The 18,592-nt window shown below is 39.9% G+C and overlaps 1 protein-coding gene across 4 annotated transcripts; it reads left to right on the top strand.

Annotated features, from left to right (window-relative positions):
• The first annotated feature begins 290 nt into the window (after positions 1-290).
• CA2 (carbonic anhydrase 2) lies at positions 291-17,119 on the top strand. 4 transcript variants are annotated; one of them, XM_064588146.1, is made up of 8 exons: positions 291-305; positions 766-962; positions 2,090-2,287; positions 10,513-10,631; positions 11,133-11,225; positions 12,293-12,355; positions 14,501-14,656; positions 16,312-17,119. In XM_064588146.1, exons 2-8 carry the CDS (start codon positions 929-931, stop codon positions 16,429-16,431), a joined length of 783 nt encoding a protein of 260 aa, XP_064444216.1. In that variant the 5' UTR covers positions 291-305; positions 766-928; the 3' UTR covers positions 16,432-17,119. The 4 variants fall into 4 exon arrangements, with proteins under 4 accessions (XP_064444216.1, XP_045752248.1, XP_064444217.1 ...); XM_045896292.3 differs by lacking the exon at positions 291-305 and having other exon boundaries at positions 378-962; XM_064588145.1 differs by lacking the exons at positions 291-305; positions 766-962 and adding an exon at positions 1,008-1,961.
• Positions 17,120-18,592: the final 1,473 nt, after the last annotated feature.

Below are 18,592 nucleotides of genomic sequence, written 5' to 3'. Positions count from 1 at the left end.
AGCCTCTCCCCAAAGTTAATTTTTTAAGGAGAAGGAGGAAGGTAGGAGGAGATGAGCACTTCATATGATACCCTGACAGCATGCAAGGAAATGCAATCTCCCATGCTCGCCTCAGTGTGGACTAAGGGCAGAACAGACTCTCGCCCCTCTTGCGCGCTTTATTCCACGGCCGTCCAGCAGGGGGCGCGTGGCTCTCAGTAGCCGAAGCTGCTGGCTCCCCAGAGCCTCAGGGACCGTATCCCTATTTGCCCCAAGGTCATAGCTCCTAACCTAGCTTGCCAGTCCCGGGCCGGGGACACCAGGGAGTAAGCCCGCGGGGCTGGAGACCCCGGCGCGGGTGGGGCCAATAGGGTGGGGCGGGAGGGCTCTGAGGCCAGGGATGCGAGGACAATGCGGACGACGGATGAAAGGCACCAGGGGCCCGGGGCCCGAGCAGTCAGCGCGGCCGCCAGACTCCGCGCCCAGGAGGGGGATGGGGTGCTCCTAGACGCTTGCCGGCCCCAGTCCCACCCAGGAGCCCGGGAGCCGCCGCCGCCGCCGCCGCCACCACGCGCGCCGAGCGGTTGGAGCCTCGTCGCCAGCCCAGGGACTTGCGGCCCGGACCGCGGGGCCGAGGGGAGCCGGGGGGCGGGAGAGGAGGTCCCGAGCCCAGCGGAGCGCCCGCCCGAGAGGGCGTTCTCCCCGCCCCCGGTGCCTCGCCCGCCTGACCCTCCCCAAGCCCTGGGAGATCACCTCCGCCCGTCACCTCCTCCTCCCCTCATCCAGGTCCACCCGGGGCTCCCTCCCCCGGGCCGCCCCCGAACACGAAGTTGGCGGGAGCCTATAAAAGCCGGTGACGGCGCGACCCGCGGACACACGGTGCAGGCGCCCGAGCCGCCGCCGCTAGAACGGCGCCAACTCCTGCCCTGCCTCGACCAGCGGCGCGACCATGGCCCACCACTGGGGATACGGCAAGCACAACGGTGAGTGCAGTGCAGGCGGAGGGCGGCGCGGCGGCGGCGCCCCGGGCCCCGGTCTCGGCCCCGGCCCCGCGACGCCCGCACCTGCCGTTGACCGCGGCGAGTCGAGGCACCCGAGACAAGGTGGGCGCCCGAGCCTGCGCCGCCCGCCGCTCCCCGGCCCTGGGATGCCCCCGTTGCCCCAGCCCCCGAGGCCACTGTCGAGGAATCCCCGCATCCAGCGGAGGCGCGCAGGGCCCGAGGGAGGAGGAGCGCAGCCTCAGCGTCGGGACTGGAGGACAGTTGCCCCGGGCCCCGAGCCGGAGACTACCCTGACCCGACCTAGGAGGAAGCGAGGAAGGCTTGTAACGGGAAAATTTTAGTTGTTGCTTGCAGAAGAATTAGGGGACCCCCTCCCCCCTACACACTTCATTCTCAGCACCACCTGTGGCTAAGGCGCTCAACACGAACTGTCCCGGGGCATTTTCGTGGGCTGGTTTGAATCCATTGCGGTGATTTCTGGGTTTCCCCATCATCTCTTATCTCCTCATGTTAGGGAGTCACCAGAAACCCGGCTTTATCATGGCTACCGATCTGGGTTCTCCAGAGCCAACCGACGCAAGAGGAAGATGCGTCTGGAGCACCTTGCGTGTCTGGGGGTGGCGTGGGGCTTCCCAGGTAGTGAGGATCCTGATGATTACAAGAGAGGTGCCTGGGCCTGAGCAGTGACTCGGCCTTTACATTCAGTAGGACACTAGGGAGAAATCCCAACCTGCTCTAATCTTAAATGAGCTTGAATATCCTAAATGTTACCCACAAGCCCTGACGGTAGTGTGTGCGCAATTTCAGTCGCTGAATTCAATAAAATGAGGGTAAACAAAGGTAATATTTATACGGCACTCAGTCTTTGTTCAATGACCTTTCATGTATTGATTCCCATTCTCACAACTTCTACGATACAGATGTTATTACCCCATAATACAAATGACGAAACTGAGGCACGAATTAAGGGCTTTGCCAGAGGTATTCAGCTAAGTGGTGCCACCAAAATTGGAACGGAGCAGATTGGCTCCAGAATCACTGCCCCTTTCTAGGTGCTGGGTGTGCCCTTCCCAACACTGGGGGATTCACAGGTCTCTTCTGAACGCTAGGACCCGAGAACTGGCATAAGGACTTCCCCATTGCCAAGGGAGAGCGCCAGTCCCCTGTTGACATTGACACCAAAGCAGCCCTTCATGACCCTGCCCTGAAGTCTCTGTGTCCTTCCTACGAGCAAGCGGTTTCTCGGAGGATCCTCAACAATGGTCACTCTTTCAATGTGGAATTTGATGATTCCCAGGACAAAGCAGGTCAGTGTTTAAAAAATAACTTGTGCCTTTTACCCAGTGACTATTTTCCCAGCTTAATGGGAGGAATCAGGAGCAGTGGCTTAGTACTGTTTATCTCAGTACTCTAAGATGCAACTTTGCTAATCTTCATTAGGTCCCAGGCTCTGAGAAGTAGGCTAATTATTTTGAAGTGGCCTGGGACTGTTGCTCCCCTATAAAATTCCTGGTTTCTATATAGGGCATTGAATAACTGTGACCTGCTCGTGAAAAGTCACAGAAATCAAGGTCGCCAGGAAGTGAAGATCAGCAAGGATGAGATTTGCAAAAACTGAACTTTTAAGATTCTTTCTAAAATATTTGCTTTCCGGAATTGGTCTTATCCAATAAAAGTACACCTTAGTGCTCTCTTCAAGGCAGCAGTGAGGGGAGTGATGAAAACCTCACTATTTAAAATAGTGAAATTTTTTGAAACATTACATTTATGGATACAAATGTGATAAGAGGTGGCAGTATATTTTGATATGCACCCGGAAATACATTCCACAAATGAAGATGTTTTAGAGTTGGTGGGCATTGGCCCACCTGGCTCATTGCTGACAAAACCAGTTATCGTAATTTATCTGTATTGGAGCTGTTTACAGGATGCCCATTGAAAGCTTCTTTTTTCTTATTTAGAAACAGGAGAACAATCCCATTCAGACATGGTAGCAGCTTTCTTTGCCCACTAGTTGGTTTAATTGCCAGTGCCCTATTTTCCTGAGTGCTTTCCTCTGAAGGTCGTTGCAAACACATGATGAGTGGTGTTGGTATGGGAGCGGGGAGAGCATGGGGCAAAAAGAGAACACAAACAGGGACGCATTCAATAATGCTGTCAAAATTTTGGAGTAATGACCGATAGTACTAATATATAATGTGTAATTATAACCACTATAGCCAAGTTGACCATTCTTATTTAGTAGCTATCCAATGTATTAGGTCCAGTTTGGAAAAAAATCCCTCCTCTCCCCTTTAAAAAAATTTTTTTTGACACTTGGATTTCTGAAACAGTGATTCTGGACGACAGTTTGATGGAGGATGATGTGGAGATCATCTAAGAAATGTTTTCAACCTACTGGTGCCCTGTGAGCACCTCCCCCCCAGCACACACACATGCACACACACATATTCTGGCATAGTATAATGACTAATTAGACTTTGATTAGATTTAGTAGAGGATGTTCACTGAAGACACTCCTGCAATCATTCTGCTACACTGTCTTCCCAAGTAAGCCTCCCACTCCAAAGAAACAATGCTCAAGTGATTAGGCTAAAGATAAGGGAAACAAATATCTTTCTTTCCTGTTAAGGATACTGTATATTTTGATTACAATAGGACAAGACCACAGGTCTTGGTGGTATTGTATGTATAGAAAGGATGCTATAAAATTTCACGTCTGGTTATTTAAAGACCAAAAAAGTGAGCTCTTTTAGTCTTTAGCTATCAACTTCTACAAAAAGAGATACAGTGAATGTATGTTTCAATGTTGCCAGTGAGATCATTGTTTTCAGTGAGTGTTATGTCCACCAGTTATATACCTCATTGGATGCTACATAGAAATTGAATACTTTTTTGGAACAATGAGGAAACAAATGTCTAACAAATAGAACCAGATGAGAAAATTCCCTATGTTCCTTACAAATCTGATCATGAAATAATTGTTCCAGTAGTATATTATTCCTGGAAATCAGATTTCAGCATTTAGTAAAGCAACTGTAAGCTTAGAATGGGGTCGGATAGTCAGGGATTAAGTTCCAGCCCTGCCACTAACTAGCTTAGTGGCCCTGGGAACAATAGCAACTTAATCTCTCTAATTTTTAACTTCCTTACCTGTAAAATTGGGGTAACAGTAATATTTACCACAGAGGAAGGATTAAATGGGAGAGATATAAAGCACCTAGCCCAGCACCTGGCACAGAATAACTCCACACTAAGTGACCATTACTGTTTCCATGTCTTCATATCATTTGACTGCTTTTATTAAGCAATTGCCCTAGCGATTGCACCTGTGATAAGATTTCTGAAGAAAGTTTCTAATGAGCTGTGAGATTACCTGCCATCCCTTGATGGGATTTAAAAATTTTATTTTTATATGTTCCTGAACATCTCATTTATCATATTAAAGTGTGTACTGATGTTATATGTGATGTTATTATATAGTTATGTTTTAGCATGAATATATCAAGTTCTGATGGATTTCTACACAAGCAGTAACTGATTAGAGCTAGCCACACTTTTCTAACTACTTCTCCTGGTGAGTAACACATATCTCATTAAAGCCATGTTTAGATTGTGAAAAAAGTGGTTCCAAGTGGAGTCTCAAACCCATGTCTTTAAAGACACATGTGTTATTCACTCAGTTCTTATAAAACAACAACAACCACAAGAAAACCCTTCCTAACACCAATTAAATGCAAGGTCAGCTAGGTACCATGAAGGCAGGATAGAGACCTGGTCTCTTTCCTGTGTCCCTACAACTCGTGCTGGGGAAACATCCAGTAGAAAGACACAGGAATTACAGATGAAGACAGTGACTTTTGGCCACAAAGACATACATTGTTCCATTCCAAGGAACAATGGAAACCTGAAAGAGACTTAGGAGTCGTCCTGTGTAAGTCAGCAAAGACTTTCCAGGGTCAATAAAACTTGTGCTGAGGCTTGAAGGATTTTGGTGTCTTGGAGGAGACTCGAGGCAAAGAGAAGTAGGAAAGACCCGGGGATTTGAGAGAGTGCAGTATTTACTCTGTCAAACAAGGAAGAGTTAATGTTGGAATGACCTGCTGTCTTTTATGTAAGAAAGATCCCTTTGTAACTTTGCCCAAACCTCTTCAACATTGTCAGTTGTTTTGGTTAAACAAGGAAGCATTTTTTTTTCCTAGGATGCAGACTATATTAAAATGTTGGCATTAAGGAAAAACCCATCTATAGAATAAAACAATCATACCATGCAGAGAAACACCCTTTAGACTTTTTTTTAAAAGAATCCTAGACTCTCAGATTAAAACAAATGATGGAGATACTCCAGTCAAATTCATTTAAAATAAACATGAGGAAACAGAATGCTAAGGAGTTTAAATAACTTGCTAGTCATCTCCTTTCTGGTTTGTCGCTGTGAGACTCAATGCCCGTCACTTAAAAATAGAAGTTGAATGAGGATCTTTGAATGATAACCATAGTTAATATTTAATGTGTACATACCATGTTTTTAAAAATTGATATGCTTTTCTATACACTTAAGTCTAAAAATAGCTTTTTCACTTTGGTCACTCGATATTTTAAATCAACAACTTAACATCTCCTTTTTTAGGAGTTATTCTTGTGGCATTAACATTTTTAGATATCTGTTATGTCTTGTTTTATACACTTAAGTGCTTCAGTTCATTTTATTGATTTATTGACTTTTATTTCAGTGAGATTTCAGCCTTCTAGGACTTCTCAAAGATTTAAGTTTTCAAATATATCCTAAATATTATCTTAGACTAGAACTTGAGTACTAAGGTATCAGGAACTGAGCTGGTTGAGTTTATTAGTATATGTACGCTTGAGAGAATTCTTTTTAAGTGCGGAGTTAATAAAAAAAAAATGTGGGGGTAATAGACTTTAACTGGAAGCTCTCATCAATCTTCTAAATTCCTTTAAAAATAAACCACCTTTAAATAATGAAAAATTGCTAATCCTGCTAGGTTTTCAAAAAAATTATTAAAAAATAACTCTGCTTGAGTTCCTTTATTACTAGCTTTATCTGGGAGAAAAGAATACTAGTCAAATTATTAACTTCTGCTAACTCATTAACTTTTAATGAATTTAAAACTCTCCTGCTTTATTGCAATCTTAGAGGCAAATATTGAAAAACCAATGCCCGAAATTATTGAGCCCATCCATATACAACTCTCATATCATTTCTGTTCTTTAGAAATGGAAATATTTTTATCTGTTTATATTATTTCAAGAAAAAAAGGAAGGAAACAGACAGTTTACCTATGCTCATTTCAAGCAGACCACTGCCTGTATGACATAATAGAACTTCATACATGAGTCTTGCTTGATTTTCAAGGACTTGCTTTTGAAACTTTAAAATTATCCTTCCATGAATAATTTTCAGTTAAAAGGAAACATAATAGCAGCAAGTGAAAGGGTTTGCTGTGCATACTGTTAATGGTGTAAGCAGAAACCTAAGTATTTATAAAACTGACCAAAGCATTCGAAATACTGTATTTAATTATGTTCATGTCAAAAGAGTTTCTTTTTTCTTTTTTTTACTCTCATATAATTTCCATATACCTGAAACTAAAAACTTCTGTTCTCTTGATTTTTAATTGTTGTTTACCCTAGTGAAAGTGACAGCTAAACATTTCACTATTTAAAAGAAATGGATTATGGACATCTTTTCCTCATTCATTTTCTTGATTTCAGTACGTCAACCCTAGGATTATTGGCTACTGCTAAAAAAGCAAAACAGCAATGCATGATTTAATAATTTTCAACTTATTCATAAAAGAAGATTGTTTACCTGCTGAAAAATGCCACATTTTTAGTAGACTTAGTCCTTTACTTCATTAATAAGAAATCCCTTCGATTTGAATTTTAAACTGAAGATTATTGGAAATGGCTTATTTGTATTTTGGATTTAAGAGAAATATTTGATATTCGTTAAGGTCTTTAGTTTGTTATTTGGATACATCTTATGTTAAGTAATAATAAAGTGATTAGGAAGAAAAAGTTAAATTTTCAGTTTTTAATTTGTGTAGATAGTCTTATTGGAGTGAATGTCTTAATTTTCACAATTAATATAATTTACATAATTTCCCTAAGTAATATGTATAGGAAGACAGATTATAATATAGTTAGTGCTTATTCTGTGTGTTACGTATGCAGTACGTATAACTGATGGCAGACCATCGAAATTAAAATTAGCTGGAGCTCTTGGTGTTGAGATTTGGATTTAAATTAAGTTTCAGGAATCTTGAAAAAGATATCCTGGTAGAAAACCCCATTTGTATCTCTCTATCCCTGTGGAACACATCTCTGTGATACAATAATCATTGACTCTTCAGAGCCCCCACTAGCAGGGCTGGATTTTAAAGAGGAAACATATACTCAGTCTGCAGATTCTGCTATTTTTTCAAATTATTTTTGCATCAGAAAAACAGACTTCATTTTAAACTGGGACAGTTTGGAAATGGCATGTAGCCATCCAAATAAGTAAATAAGTAGTTCTGCAAAAAGTGCAAGCTCCCTTTCTTTTTTTTTTTTTTAAAGATTTTATTTATTTATTTGAGACAGAGAGAATGAGAGACAGAGAGCATGAGAGGGAGGAGGGTCAGAGGGAGAAGCAGACTCCCTGCCGAGCAGGGAGCCCGATGCGGGACTCGATCCCGGGACTCCAGGATCGTGACCTGAGCCAAAGGCAGTCGCTTAACCAACTGAGCCACCCAGGCGCCCAAGCTCCCTATCTTTCAACCAAATGTTTTTTTTTTATTTTGCAAATAAAAAAATATATGCTACCTTTATTAGAGTTTGTAGTGATTATTATAACAATGTTTTTGGGAGGACTTCATTGACTAAACTCCATGCTAAGACTTTGAGAAATAACTAACTAGCTGAAGAAGAGGAGAAATGCTTCTTTTTGTAGCAACTTAATTTTAAGAATTTAATAACCTCTCCTAGGTATGATGGGCTTCTAATCTACCTAGAGACATAGTTTTATTTTAACAGGAGCTAAAACAGGTGTCTGGTAATAATAGATTGGCACTGAGTGAGTTTAATCATTGAACCTAGAGCATTTTTTAAATATTAGCAAAGCTTATTTAATAAAAACTCATATACATTCTTGCCTAATTCTAAATGTTCTCTGAAATAAGTAAATTAGGCTGGAATCTTAAGATCTGTAAGGGAGTGAATAAGAATAGGAAACAGCAGATAAGCTTTATTATTTTTAAAATTTAAGATTCTGATATGATTCTTCAAAAGGGAAAGGAGATACATTTAGAAAGGTAAGTTATATCTTGGATGCTTAATATGGTGTTATTTCATTTATTTTGCCACTTGGTAGAATTAATGATGTTACAGAGGATATTTGCTTTTGGGGATCAGCCAATTAGTAGCTTTAAAGTTATTATAAAGGAATTATTTCAGTACCAATTTATTTCATAAATATATATTTTGTTTTGAGGGTATATCATCATGAAAACTGGGAATTCTCTCGTTTTTGAAAAAGCCTAGAGGAGGGACGCCTGGGTGGCTCAGTCGGTTAAGCAGCTGCCTTCGGCCCGGGTCATGATCCCAGGGTCCTGGGATCGAGTCCCACATCGGGCTCCTTGCTCAGCAGGGAGCCTTCTTCTCCCTCTCTCTCCCTCTGCTTGTGCTCTCTCTGTCAAATAAATAAAATCTTAAAAAAAAAAAAAAAAGAAAAAAGAAAAAGCCTAGAGGAGGAGGCAAATAAGGCTAATTCTTTCCTTACAGAATAATTAGATTAAAAGAAACTTACAATAATTTGTTTTTAAGTTTCAAAAGATGTGATCTTATCAGAATATATCCAAATTGATGTTTCTTAACCAGATCTATAATATAACACCACTTATAATTGGTTCTTTTTCTTTTTTTTATTCCTTCTTTTTTTCCCTGGCCTATTGTAAGGAAGAGATGGCAACCAGAGATTGTATTAAGAGCCGTAAGAAAGGCCTAAATGTCTCCCAGCCAGCTCTATTTTTCACTTTGGGTAGATGAATGGGTATTGCTACCATCTATGCATATTTGGGTGAAGTTAAGCAAACTTGACTGTATAGACTTCATCGCTTTGTTTTGCAAAGCCAAAGTAAGTTTAGGTTCATTATTTTATAGAATTATAACCCAAAGCTAATAAAATACACTTATAACAACAGATTGTAGAACTAAATTTTAAAATCTTTTAAATATATTGGTAAAATTTCATTAATACATATAACTTAAATAACAAGTTTTATGGGGAGGATGGGAGAAACTGATTTCATACTATTTTAATTCTCTGTAACACACAACTCATTAATTATCTGTAAATGGACTGTGGTCTAAGAAGATGACAACTAGTCATATTCTTCTGTCTTGTGTTTTACTCTAACAAAGTCCTATTAATACCAGAATAATAGAATCTTAAGACAGTTACTAAAGTTAGAATTTTAAGATTTTGGAGACAATAGAATACTGCATATATTAGATGATCAACAAATTCTTAGTGAAGTAATAAACAATTGAACATAGCCACTTTACAGATGAGGAAATTAGGGTCAGAAATACTCAATAAAAAATTTACTGGGAGGGGCGCCTGGGCGGCTCAGTTGGTTAGGCACCTGACTTTTGATTTTGGCTCAGGTCATGACCTCAGGGTCCGGGGATCGAGCCAGCATCAGGCTCCAAGGGACCCTGCTTGAGATTCTCTCTCCCTCTTCCTCGGCCTCTGCCCCTCCCCCTACTTGTGCATCAGCTCTCTCTCTCAAAAAAATAAATAAATCTTTAAAAAAATTTTTTTAATGGGACAAAACTAGTTAGTACCAGTGACAAGCCAAATTCTGAAGAATTTGGAAAGCCAGGGCAAGGAGAATTGGGTATTCTACTAAGATCAATGGAATGCTTACGGTTTCACAAATTCTGTCGCCTAAGAACAGGCCTCAGAGGTTAGCAAAGCAGGTGGTAGGACAGCTGCCAGGCCGTGTAGAGCAGAGGTTCCCACGTTTGTCAGCGTGTGCCACGGAACCGCACTGGCAAGCAGCCACACGGGCCCTTCCTCAGTGGTTCACAGGGGACTTAATCATTCCACCTAAAACTTCCTGTCTCTGAACTAGCACCTATGACTCCAAACCAAACCCAGAAGAGAAGTACCACTGTGCTCAGAAAACAGATGGGAAAAGCACCCATCCTTCCAGCCAACACAAGTGAGGAGAAAAGCCAGCTGAAATGATTTTGTTCAGCACTGAGACTAAACTTGAGTCTGGATTTAATTTTCACAGAGCGAAAATGTTGCTACAAGCATAAATTTAGAACTCTGAAACAGGATTAAATTAGATGGTAATATTTGGTACTGTGTGTGTTTCATGTGCATATGTATGTGTATGTGTGTACAAACGTGATTATGTGTATGTATATACATTCATATGCATATATACACTCATACACACATATGCACATGTATAATATACATATACATATATTATATATATATATTTTTTAATTTTAGTGCTGAAAGGAGGACCCCTCACTGGCACTTACAGATTGATTCAGTTTCACTTTCACTGGGGTTCATCCGATGGGCAAGGTTCTGAGCATACTGTGGATAAAAAGAAATATGCTGCAGAGGTAAGATATGCTTTTTTGCTTTCCAGGGAAAGATATAAGTTGATATTTAGCATTAATTTCAAAACCTTAATTTTGTAAATTTGACTCAATCTAAGTGAACCATTTTTTTTACAAAGGACCTTCACATTTGCTTCTTATAGCTTTTATTTGTGATATTACAATTAATAGTGCAAAACATTCCCTATTACTTCCAAGGACATCATTTGCAAAAAGTAAAATGAATTCAAATTGGAGGATCCTGTTTTAATATAAATCTAGAAATAAACTTTGTGTCTTCCCGCAAGAATATGTAACTCTTTGTCTTAGAGTTGATGAAGTCACCTGCTATTATGCCAAATAGTGGATAATTAGAATTAAAATGAAATAAAAGTTTATATTTTAAATTATCCACACATTCACTTTCTTTAGTAACCTCTAGCTATGAAGAAAAGATCACTGGACAAAATCTGTAGGATTTATTATGTGTCTCATTCATTGTGGTTTTGTCTCCTACTTCTTTAGCTTCACTTGGTTCATTGGAACACCAAATATGGGGATTTTGGAAAAGCTGTGCAGCAACCTGATGGACTTGCTGTTTTAGGTATTTTTTTGAAGGTTAGTTGATGGCCCAAATTCTTTTTTTCCCTGTTTTTGAGAAAGATTAACCAAACAGAACATTCATAATAGACAGGACATCCTACAAAGAGCCGAGGAAATGCCTTTGGCTCCAAAATATTTTCAGGCTTCTGTCCCCCTCCATATCTGCTAGATTGAGGAGATGGAGGACAAAGAAACAATCTGAGAGGTATTCATTAGGTGTTATTTATATGTAAATGTGAAGGGTGTATACATGGGAAATGTGAAAGGAAGAAGAGGTATACTTCAGATGACTACTGGTTTTTGTTTTAAAATTCATCCTTAACTGGATAGTACTGTTCCGTGATAGACTGCTAAATTAAGATCAAGTTTTGGAGGGCTCAGAGGCAGTGACTCAATATTGGAGAATTTCAGGCAACAGTGGGACATACAGGTTGAGCTGCCCTCCAGACAGTTGTAAAGCAAGTGAAGAAAGGCTGGAGATTCATGGGGCCTGACGTCAAATGTCAAGGTGGGAGCTACACGTGAATATGAAATCATCCAAGGAAAGCATGAAGAGGGAGATGATAAAGCTGCTGAGCATGCAGTCCTGAGAAACTGCAAAATGTAAGACATTTAAGACAGTGGTAAAGGTGTTCATAATGAAAAGACTAAAAAGGAATACAAGAGTTAAGGGAGAGTGCCGAGGCTGGAGGGCAGAAGGAAAGCCAAAGGAGGAGAGAATTTCAAAAAGGAGAGAAGTCAGTAGTGTAAAGTCCTGCAAGATTAAGGTAAGCACTTGAACAGTGTTCTTTGTTTTGGCAGTTGGAGGTCAGATGGAGGTCACTGGTGATTTTGAGGGGGTAGATCAGGGGAACCATGGGGTGGGGTCAGGGGGTGGGCAGGACTGGGAAGGAAGTTCTCAGTGAAAGTGGGGAAGTTTATGGTGCCAATGTAATCAGAGTAAGATGGCTGGCTGGGTGGCAGATAGCAAGTGGGAGACTTTGGTGCACTACTTGGAAACATTTTATGGTAGAGCTGCTCAAATCAAAACTGATGTAGTACCAACCGGATTACAGTACCTTGTATGTTGTGTCTTCCTATAGATTGGTGATGCCAGACCAGGCCTACAAAAAGTCCTCGATGCACTGGATTCTATAAAAACAAAGGTACAGTTGAATTTTTTGCCACCTCAGTAGAGTACCTATTTTTTTTTTTATCCTACTGGTTTTAGGAAATTTTTTGGATCAAAATGAATAGTCTTGGTTTGACATGTGATGTTTCGATGAGGAGTTAATAGAAGTAAGATGTTGCTTATATATTCATTTAACTTTTCTATATCCAAAAGTTGATCCTAATGCTAGTATAATTTTAAGACTTACATTTATTTAATCTTGCTTCCCCATCATTTGAACATTCATATTATAAGAGTCAAAGAATTCTCATAACTGCAAGGAAACTGAAAGATCATCTGGTCAAATTATTCACTCATTCATGCAACAGATATTTGTTGAGTACTTACTCTGTGCCAGTCACTTTGTTAACGTAGGAGATGCAATGGTGAGCATGAAGAATAATCCATCCCCATGTTTAAATTCTCTCTACGGCAGACCCACGTTTAGGTCATTGAACATCTGCTAAATACAATCACCAAAGGCAGCCCTGGCTTTATAATGCTCATTCTCAAACTGAAGTCACATTTATCTTCTGAAAGTCTCACTCATTACTCCTAGCTGACCCCTTTGAATCATGTGGAATAAACCTGATTCAAAAACACTAATTTAAAAAGATGTGTTCATTGCAGCATTATTTACAATAGTCGAGATACAGAAATAGTCTAACTGTCCAAAAATGGATGAATGGATAAAGAAATGTGCTATATATATATATATATATATATATATATATACACACATATATATGTACAATGGAATATTGTCCAGTCATAAAAAAGAAGGAAGTCTTGCCATTTATGACAATGTGGATGGATCTTGAGGGCATTAGGATAAATGACATAAGTCAGACTTAAAAAGACAAATACCATATGATCTCACTTATTTGTGGAATCTAAAAAACAGACAACAAAAACAAAAACACAAAAAAGTGAGCTCCTAGATGCAGAAAACAGATTGGTGGTTATCAGAGGTGGGGCGGGGGGAGTTGGCTGAGGGGGATCAAAAGGTACAAGCTTCCAGTTATAAAATAAATAAATCAGGCACCTGGGTGGCTCAGTAAGTTAAGCTTCTGCCTTCGGCTCAGGTCATGATCCTGGAGTCCTGGGATCGAGTCCCACATTGGGCTCCCTGCTCTGCAGGGAGTCTGCTTCCCCTTCTGACCCTACCCCCTCTCGTGCTTTCTCTCTCTCACTCTCTTTAAATAAATAAATAAAATCTTTAAAAATAATAATAATAAATAAATAAGTCATGGGGATATAATGTACAGCATGGTGACTATTAATAATATTGCATTGTATATTTGAAAGTTGCTATGAGTAGATTTTCAAAGTTCTCATCATAAGAGAAAAAATATTAGTAACTAGGCATGGTAACAGATGGTTACGTGTTAACAAGTACACTTATTGTGGTGATCATTTTGCAATATATGCAAATATCAAATCACTATGTTGGGCGCCTGAAGGTAATATAATATTATGTGTTAATTATACCTCAGTAAAACAAAACAAAGTAAAAAATGTGATCCCTCTTTCTTTTGACCCCATTCTCTAACAGCATTTTACGTACCCTCAGACTAGTTATCTTTAGTGCCCTTTAACTATTCCCATACAACAATTTTCTTTCTTTGTAACAACCTCGTCCCTCTACTTGTAACTCTTACTGTTTGCATCTATGGCTTTAAAAGTGTGGTGTCCAGAAAGGAAGGTGGTTCTTTAGTCCTGACCGAGTCATCAGATAGAATAGCAAGACAATTACCTCCTCATTAAAGATACTATATTTTTGTTACTGTGGCCTAAAACTGCATTATTTCAGAGGCAGCAGTTTCATTTTAAATACTGGATCCCGATCAGTTAGTAACAGTGGAAATGATAAGGGATGATTTGAGAGGACAAGATGAGAATTTGACATGTGAAAATTATAGTCAGGCTCTCTCACCCAAACCTGCTCATCTATATTTCCAAGTCAAATATCTCTGTTAATTTCTTTTTTACTTTGTTTCCTGATAAACATGGAACCTCTGTTTAAAAGAAAGAAAAAAAGTTCTAGCAACCAAAGAGGAAATATGTCTTTCCCACTCCCCTGCCTTCCTCCCGCTCTGATCACGTGGCATTTGTAACGCGTGTGTTTGCCTTGTTCCAGGGTAAGAGTGCTGACTTCACTAACTTTGACCCTAGTGGCCTCCTTCCTGAAAGTTTGGACTACTGGACCTACCTAGGCTCACTGACCACTCCTCCCCTTCTGGAATGCGTGACCTGGATTGTGCTCAAGGAGCCCATCAGTGTTAGCAGTGAGCAGGTCGGTTTTCTAAAGTGAGGTAGAGCATTTCTCCAGGCAGTGGAGCTTGGCTTTTGGATTCGCACAGACCCGGGGTTGAACCCTCCTCCTGCAGCTTCTAGCTGTGGAACTAGCGTCCATAACAGTGCTGAGCAGATAAGTAGCATTCAAGAAATACTTGCGGTGATTAGCTGTAACTTTAGGCAGTTTGTTTGCTCTGTAAAGGAACAAGTAATCATGAGGATTAAGTGAGATAGGTGTCTGTCACCTAATAAATGCTTTTATGTAACCTACAAGGAAACTGAGGCCCAGGACAATGAGATTTCACATTCAAGGTTACATAAATATCAGTGGTAACTCACAGCCAAAGGCTCACTCACATGAGAACTTGTGGCAGTTTTATTTCTATCAGAATACATTTCTGAGTTCTGACAAAAGTAAAAGCCATCCCTTGGAGAAAAAGTATCATCAAAACTCACTCCAAATCGCTTTAACAGCCCAGACCACAGACCCTTACCTTTCCCATACAATACAGTTTATGAGTTCAAGTTATTAATGCTCACTGTCAGTGACTGAGAAGCTGCCACCGACTGTCTCTATTCCCCCCACAATTGAAATGTAGAAAATGGACAGTCCTCAGTAGGATCCACAAGAACTTGGATCCCGGATAATTCAACTAATGTTACAGTAGCTGACTGACATTGGAATTGACTTTGAGGGTTGAGACTGAGGGAATATTACTGGACCAAAGAGATCATTAAAGGCTATTGATTTGTGGGTTGCTTTATTACTGCCCAAACCACCCTTCTTCATTTAGATCAAGATTTTCGAAGGGAAAGGGAAGGACCACTTTGCAAAAAGAACCTCAAAGAAGTAGGAGACTGACTGAGGACTGTCTGTGTCACATCATTGGGCCAGAGAACTAAAACGAGATTAAAAGGGAATAAAATCAGCCAATGTCAAGGATTTGAAATCCCAGTTTGGGCAGATTCATTTATGTGTTTCTACACATTGAAGCAGAGATGCCCTCCAATCCCTTATCCCTTAGTGGATCTGGGACCACTTTATCCAATAGTATAGACACAGTAGTTTATCTTCCTGGGGCAGAAAACAAAACTCGATAATTTGGATCTAAAATTTTTATTATTATTTTATATCTCAGAAGCATTTCATAGGCTTTTGATGTTTGATTTTAAAATTAAAAGAGGGAAAAAAACAAGTTCACTGACAATTTCCTTCCAATGACACCAACAATCTTGTGTGTATTTTCCAGAAATTGATTTGTTATCTAAAAGCATACACACATAGGGGCGCCTGGGTGGCTCAGATGGTTAAGCGTCTGCCTTCGGCTCAGGTCATGATCCCAGGGTCCTGGGATCGAGTGCTGCATCGGGCTCCCTGCTCCGTGGGAAGCCTGCTTCTCCCTCTGCCTCTCTCTCTCTCTTTGACTCTAATGAATAAATAAATAAAACATTAAAAAAAATAAAAAATAAATAAAAGCATACATATATAATGTTTATGTGATTGTATATTTCTTGGGAACCAAAGTGAACTTTGAACATTGATACATACATAGTATGGTGAATATTGGTGAATATTGGAGAATAAGCACATAAATGAATACTATTGGGAAACTTGTATTTTTTAATTTTTTAATCTTTTATTTTGCCTTTTAGATGCTGAAATTCCGTAGGCTTAATTTCAATAAGGAGGGCGAGCCTGAGGAACTGATGGTGGACAATTGGCGCCCGGCTCAGCCACTGCACAACAGACAGATTAAAGCATCCTTCAAATAAGATGGCCCCAGAGCCCACGGCCCAAGAGTGGATCTTTGGGCTTCCCCTTAGCTAAGCACAAATCTACCTTGGTGAATGGACCTTGGCTGCTTTGCATCTGGTTTTCTAGATCCTTTATCTCTCACCTGTTGTGCTTATTAGTAAAATGTGAAAAACTTGACCAGTTGTCGAGCTTGACCGAATTGCTGTGACTAGAGCTTTGCTTATGGTAATAGCCTTTCTGTACTAGAGAATATAATATAAGGAGTAGGCAAAAAAAACATCTTGACTTTGTTCGTAGCACATGGGGTGATGAGCACTGACAGTTGTTCACAAAAATGCTAACTTTAAAACATAGGAAAGTAGGATGATTGAGTGCAAATCCATGCCATGAGATAAATTGAGCTCTGTAATGTAAATCAGGTGAAATAGTCATGATTCTATGTAATGTAAATCAGATGAAATAAATGTTCATGATTCTGAGATGTTATATTAAAGAAAAAAATTTTAAATTCTTATATATTTGTAGCAATGTTATCTTGAAAATGAATTATGTTGTAATTTAGTGTCTTTCGAATTACAGAGATGTATATGAAGTATTATCTGTAAAAATTGTTATAGTTGTGATACAGAGTATATTTCCATTCCAATAATATATAACTTAATAAATATTGTATTTTAGATATATTCTTTAATAAAATTTAGACTTTTATTTTGGCTTATTTTATTCTATGCTGGGCATTGGGTAATAATGGAAGAGCAAAATGTGTACTTTTATAACTCCTATTAATTCATTATTAATAATAAGCCATCATAATTGGGGACTCATAATTGTAGGAGTTTCCATAAAAGGAAAAACCTTGAAGGTCATGTACTATTTGCCAAGAGCTGTTTTAAGTGCTTTCTGAGCACTCACTCATGTGACCTTCATGAGAACCCTACAAGAATGAATCCTGCAAGGGAGAGAGGAACTGGTTAGACTAAAAGAAGCAAGGTAGAGAAAGGTGTACATGCGGAATCAATATATACTCCTTGGAAATAGAACAAATAAAAGTCCATTTTGTTTAAAGAAGGGAATTCAAGTGGTACCCACAAGTAAAAGAATAATTTGAGTCTTAGAAAGGTAAATTATACCCTTTACAGATAGGAAGAAAAAAGAATCCATGAAATCAATATCTCCCACTATTATGACTGTTCTGGATTTAGCTGTGTGCCTAGACCATAGAATGAATTTTTGGCTGATGAGTTATTCTGGAAAGCCAAGTTTAACACATAACTCAAGTTCTACCCTTAAGAAAAAATAAAACCTCTTTGTTACTTGAGATTAAAAAAAAAAAGGTCTCTAAACTCAAGGTGGCTCAGTCGGTTAAATGTCTGACTTTTGATTTTGGTTCAGGTCATAATCTCAGGGTCATGAGACTGAGTCCTGCATCGGGCTCTGTGCTGAATGTGGAGACTGCTTATAAGATTCTCTCTCCCTCTGCTCTACTCACTTTATCTCTCTCTCTCTCAAAAAAAAAAAAAGTCTCTTAAACTCATTTACACCCCTCACTTGCTTTATTAAAGAACTATGCTGAGTTTTGCGTAAGAGAAAGATCACAAGCTTTGGAGCTTGATTTGTTTTGAATCCCAGCTCTTCTCAACCTCTCTGATCCTAGCTATAAAAAGAGGATAACAACGGGGTACCTGGGTGGCTCAGTCGTTGGGCGTCTGCCTTTGGCTAGGGTCATGATCCCGGGGTCCTGGGATAGAGCCCCGAATAGGGCTCCCTGCGCAGCGGGAAGTCTGCTTCCCCTCTCACACTCCCCCCGACGTGTTCCCCCCCCCCTCTCTGTCAAATAAATAAATAAATAAATAAAATCTTAAAAAAAAAAAAGAGGATAACACCGAGGATTGTGATAATTATATGAGGTAATGTCTGGTGTATTGGAGATGGTCAAAATACTTTTTAAACTTTGTGTGTGTGTGTTATTCTGTTAACTGTACCATCAATTTTTCTTAGTTTCCTGGAATGAGGCTTCTCCTCTGATTCACTTTTTTTTTTTAAGATTTATTTATTTATTTATTTGAGAGAGAGAATGAGATAGAGAGCATGAGAGGGGGGAGGGTCAGAGAGAGAGGCAGACTCCCTGCTGAGCAGGGAGCCCGACGTGGGACTTGATCCCGGGACCCCAGGATCATG

Source organism: Mirounga angustirostris, unplaced genomic scaffold, assembly GCF_029215605.1.
Source record: "Mirounga angustirostris isolate CCGP_5_RB_7025 unplaced genomic scaffold, mMirAng1.0.hap1 SCAF_4, whole genome shotgun sequence".
NCBI lineage: Eukaryota > Metazoa > Chordata > Mammalia > Carnivora > Phocidae > Mirounga > Mirounga angustirostris.
The sequence above is the reverse complement of the archived record's forward strand: the minus strand, read 5'-3'. Positions and strand labels throughout refer to the sequence as shown.

What these genes read in the sequence shown, in the direction of transcription:
- CA2 (XM_064588145.1), top strand. Translation starts at nt 1,745, where the DNA reads ATGTTACCCACAAGCCCTGACGGTAGTGTGTGCGCAATTTCAGTCGCT. An exon ending in TGATTCCCAGGACAAAGCAG is followed by an intron (nt 2,288 to 10,512) that starts GTCAGTGTTTAA and finishes TTTTAATTTTAG; the next exon opens with TGCTGAAAGGAGGACCCCTC. An exon ending in TGGATTCTATAAAAACAAAG is followed by an intron (nt 12,356 to 14,500) that starts GTACAGTTGAAT and finishes GCCTTGTTCCAG; the next exon opens with GGTAAGAGTGCTGACTTCAC.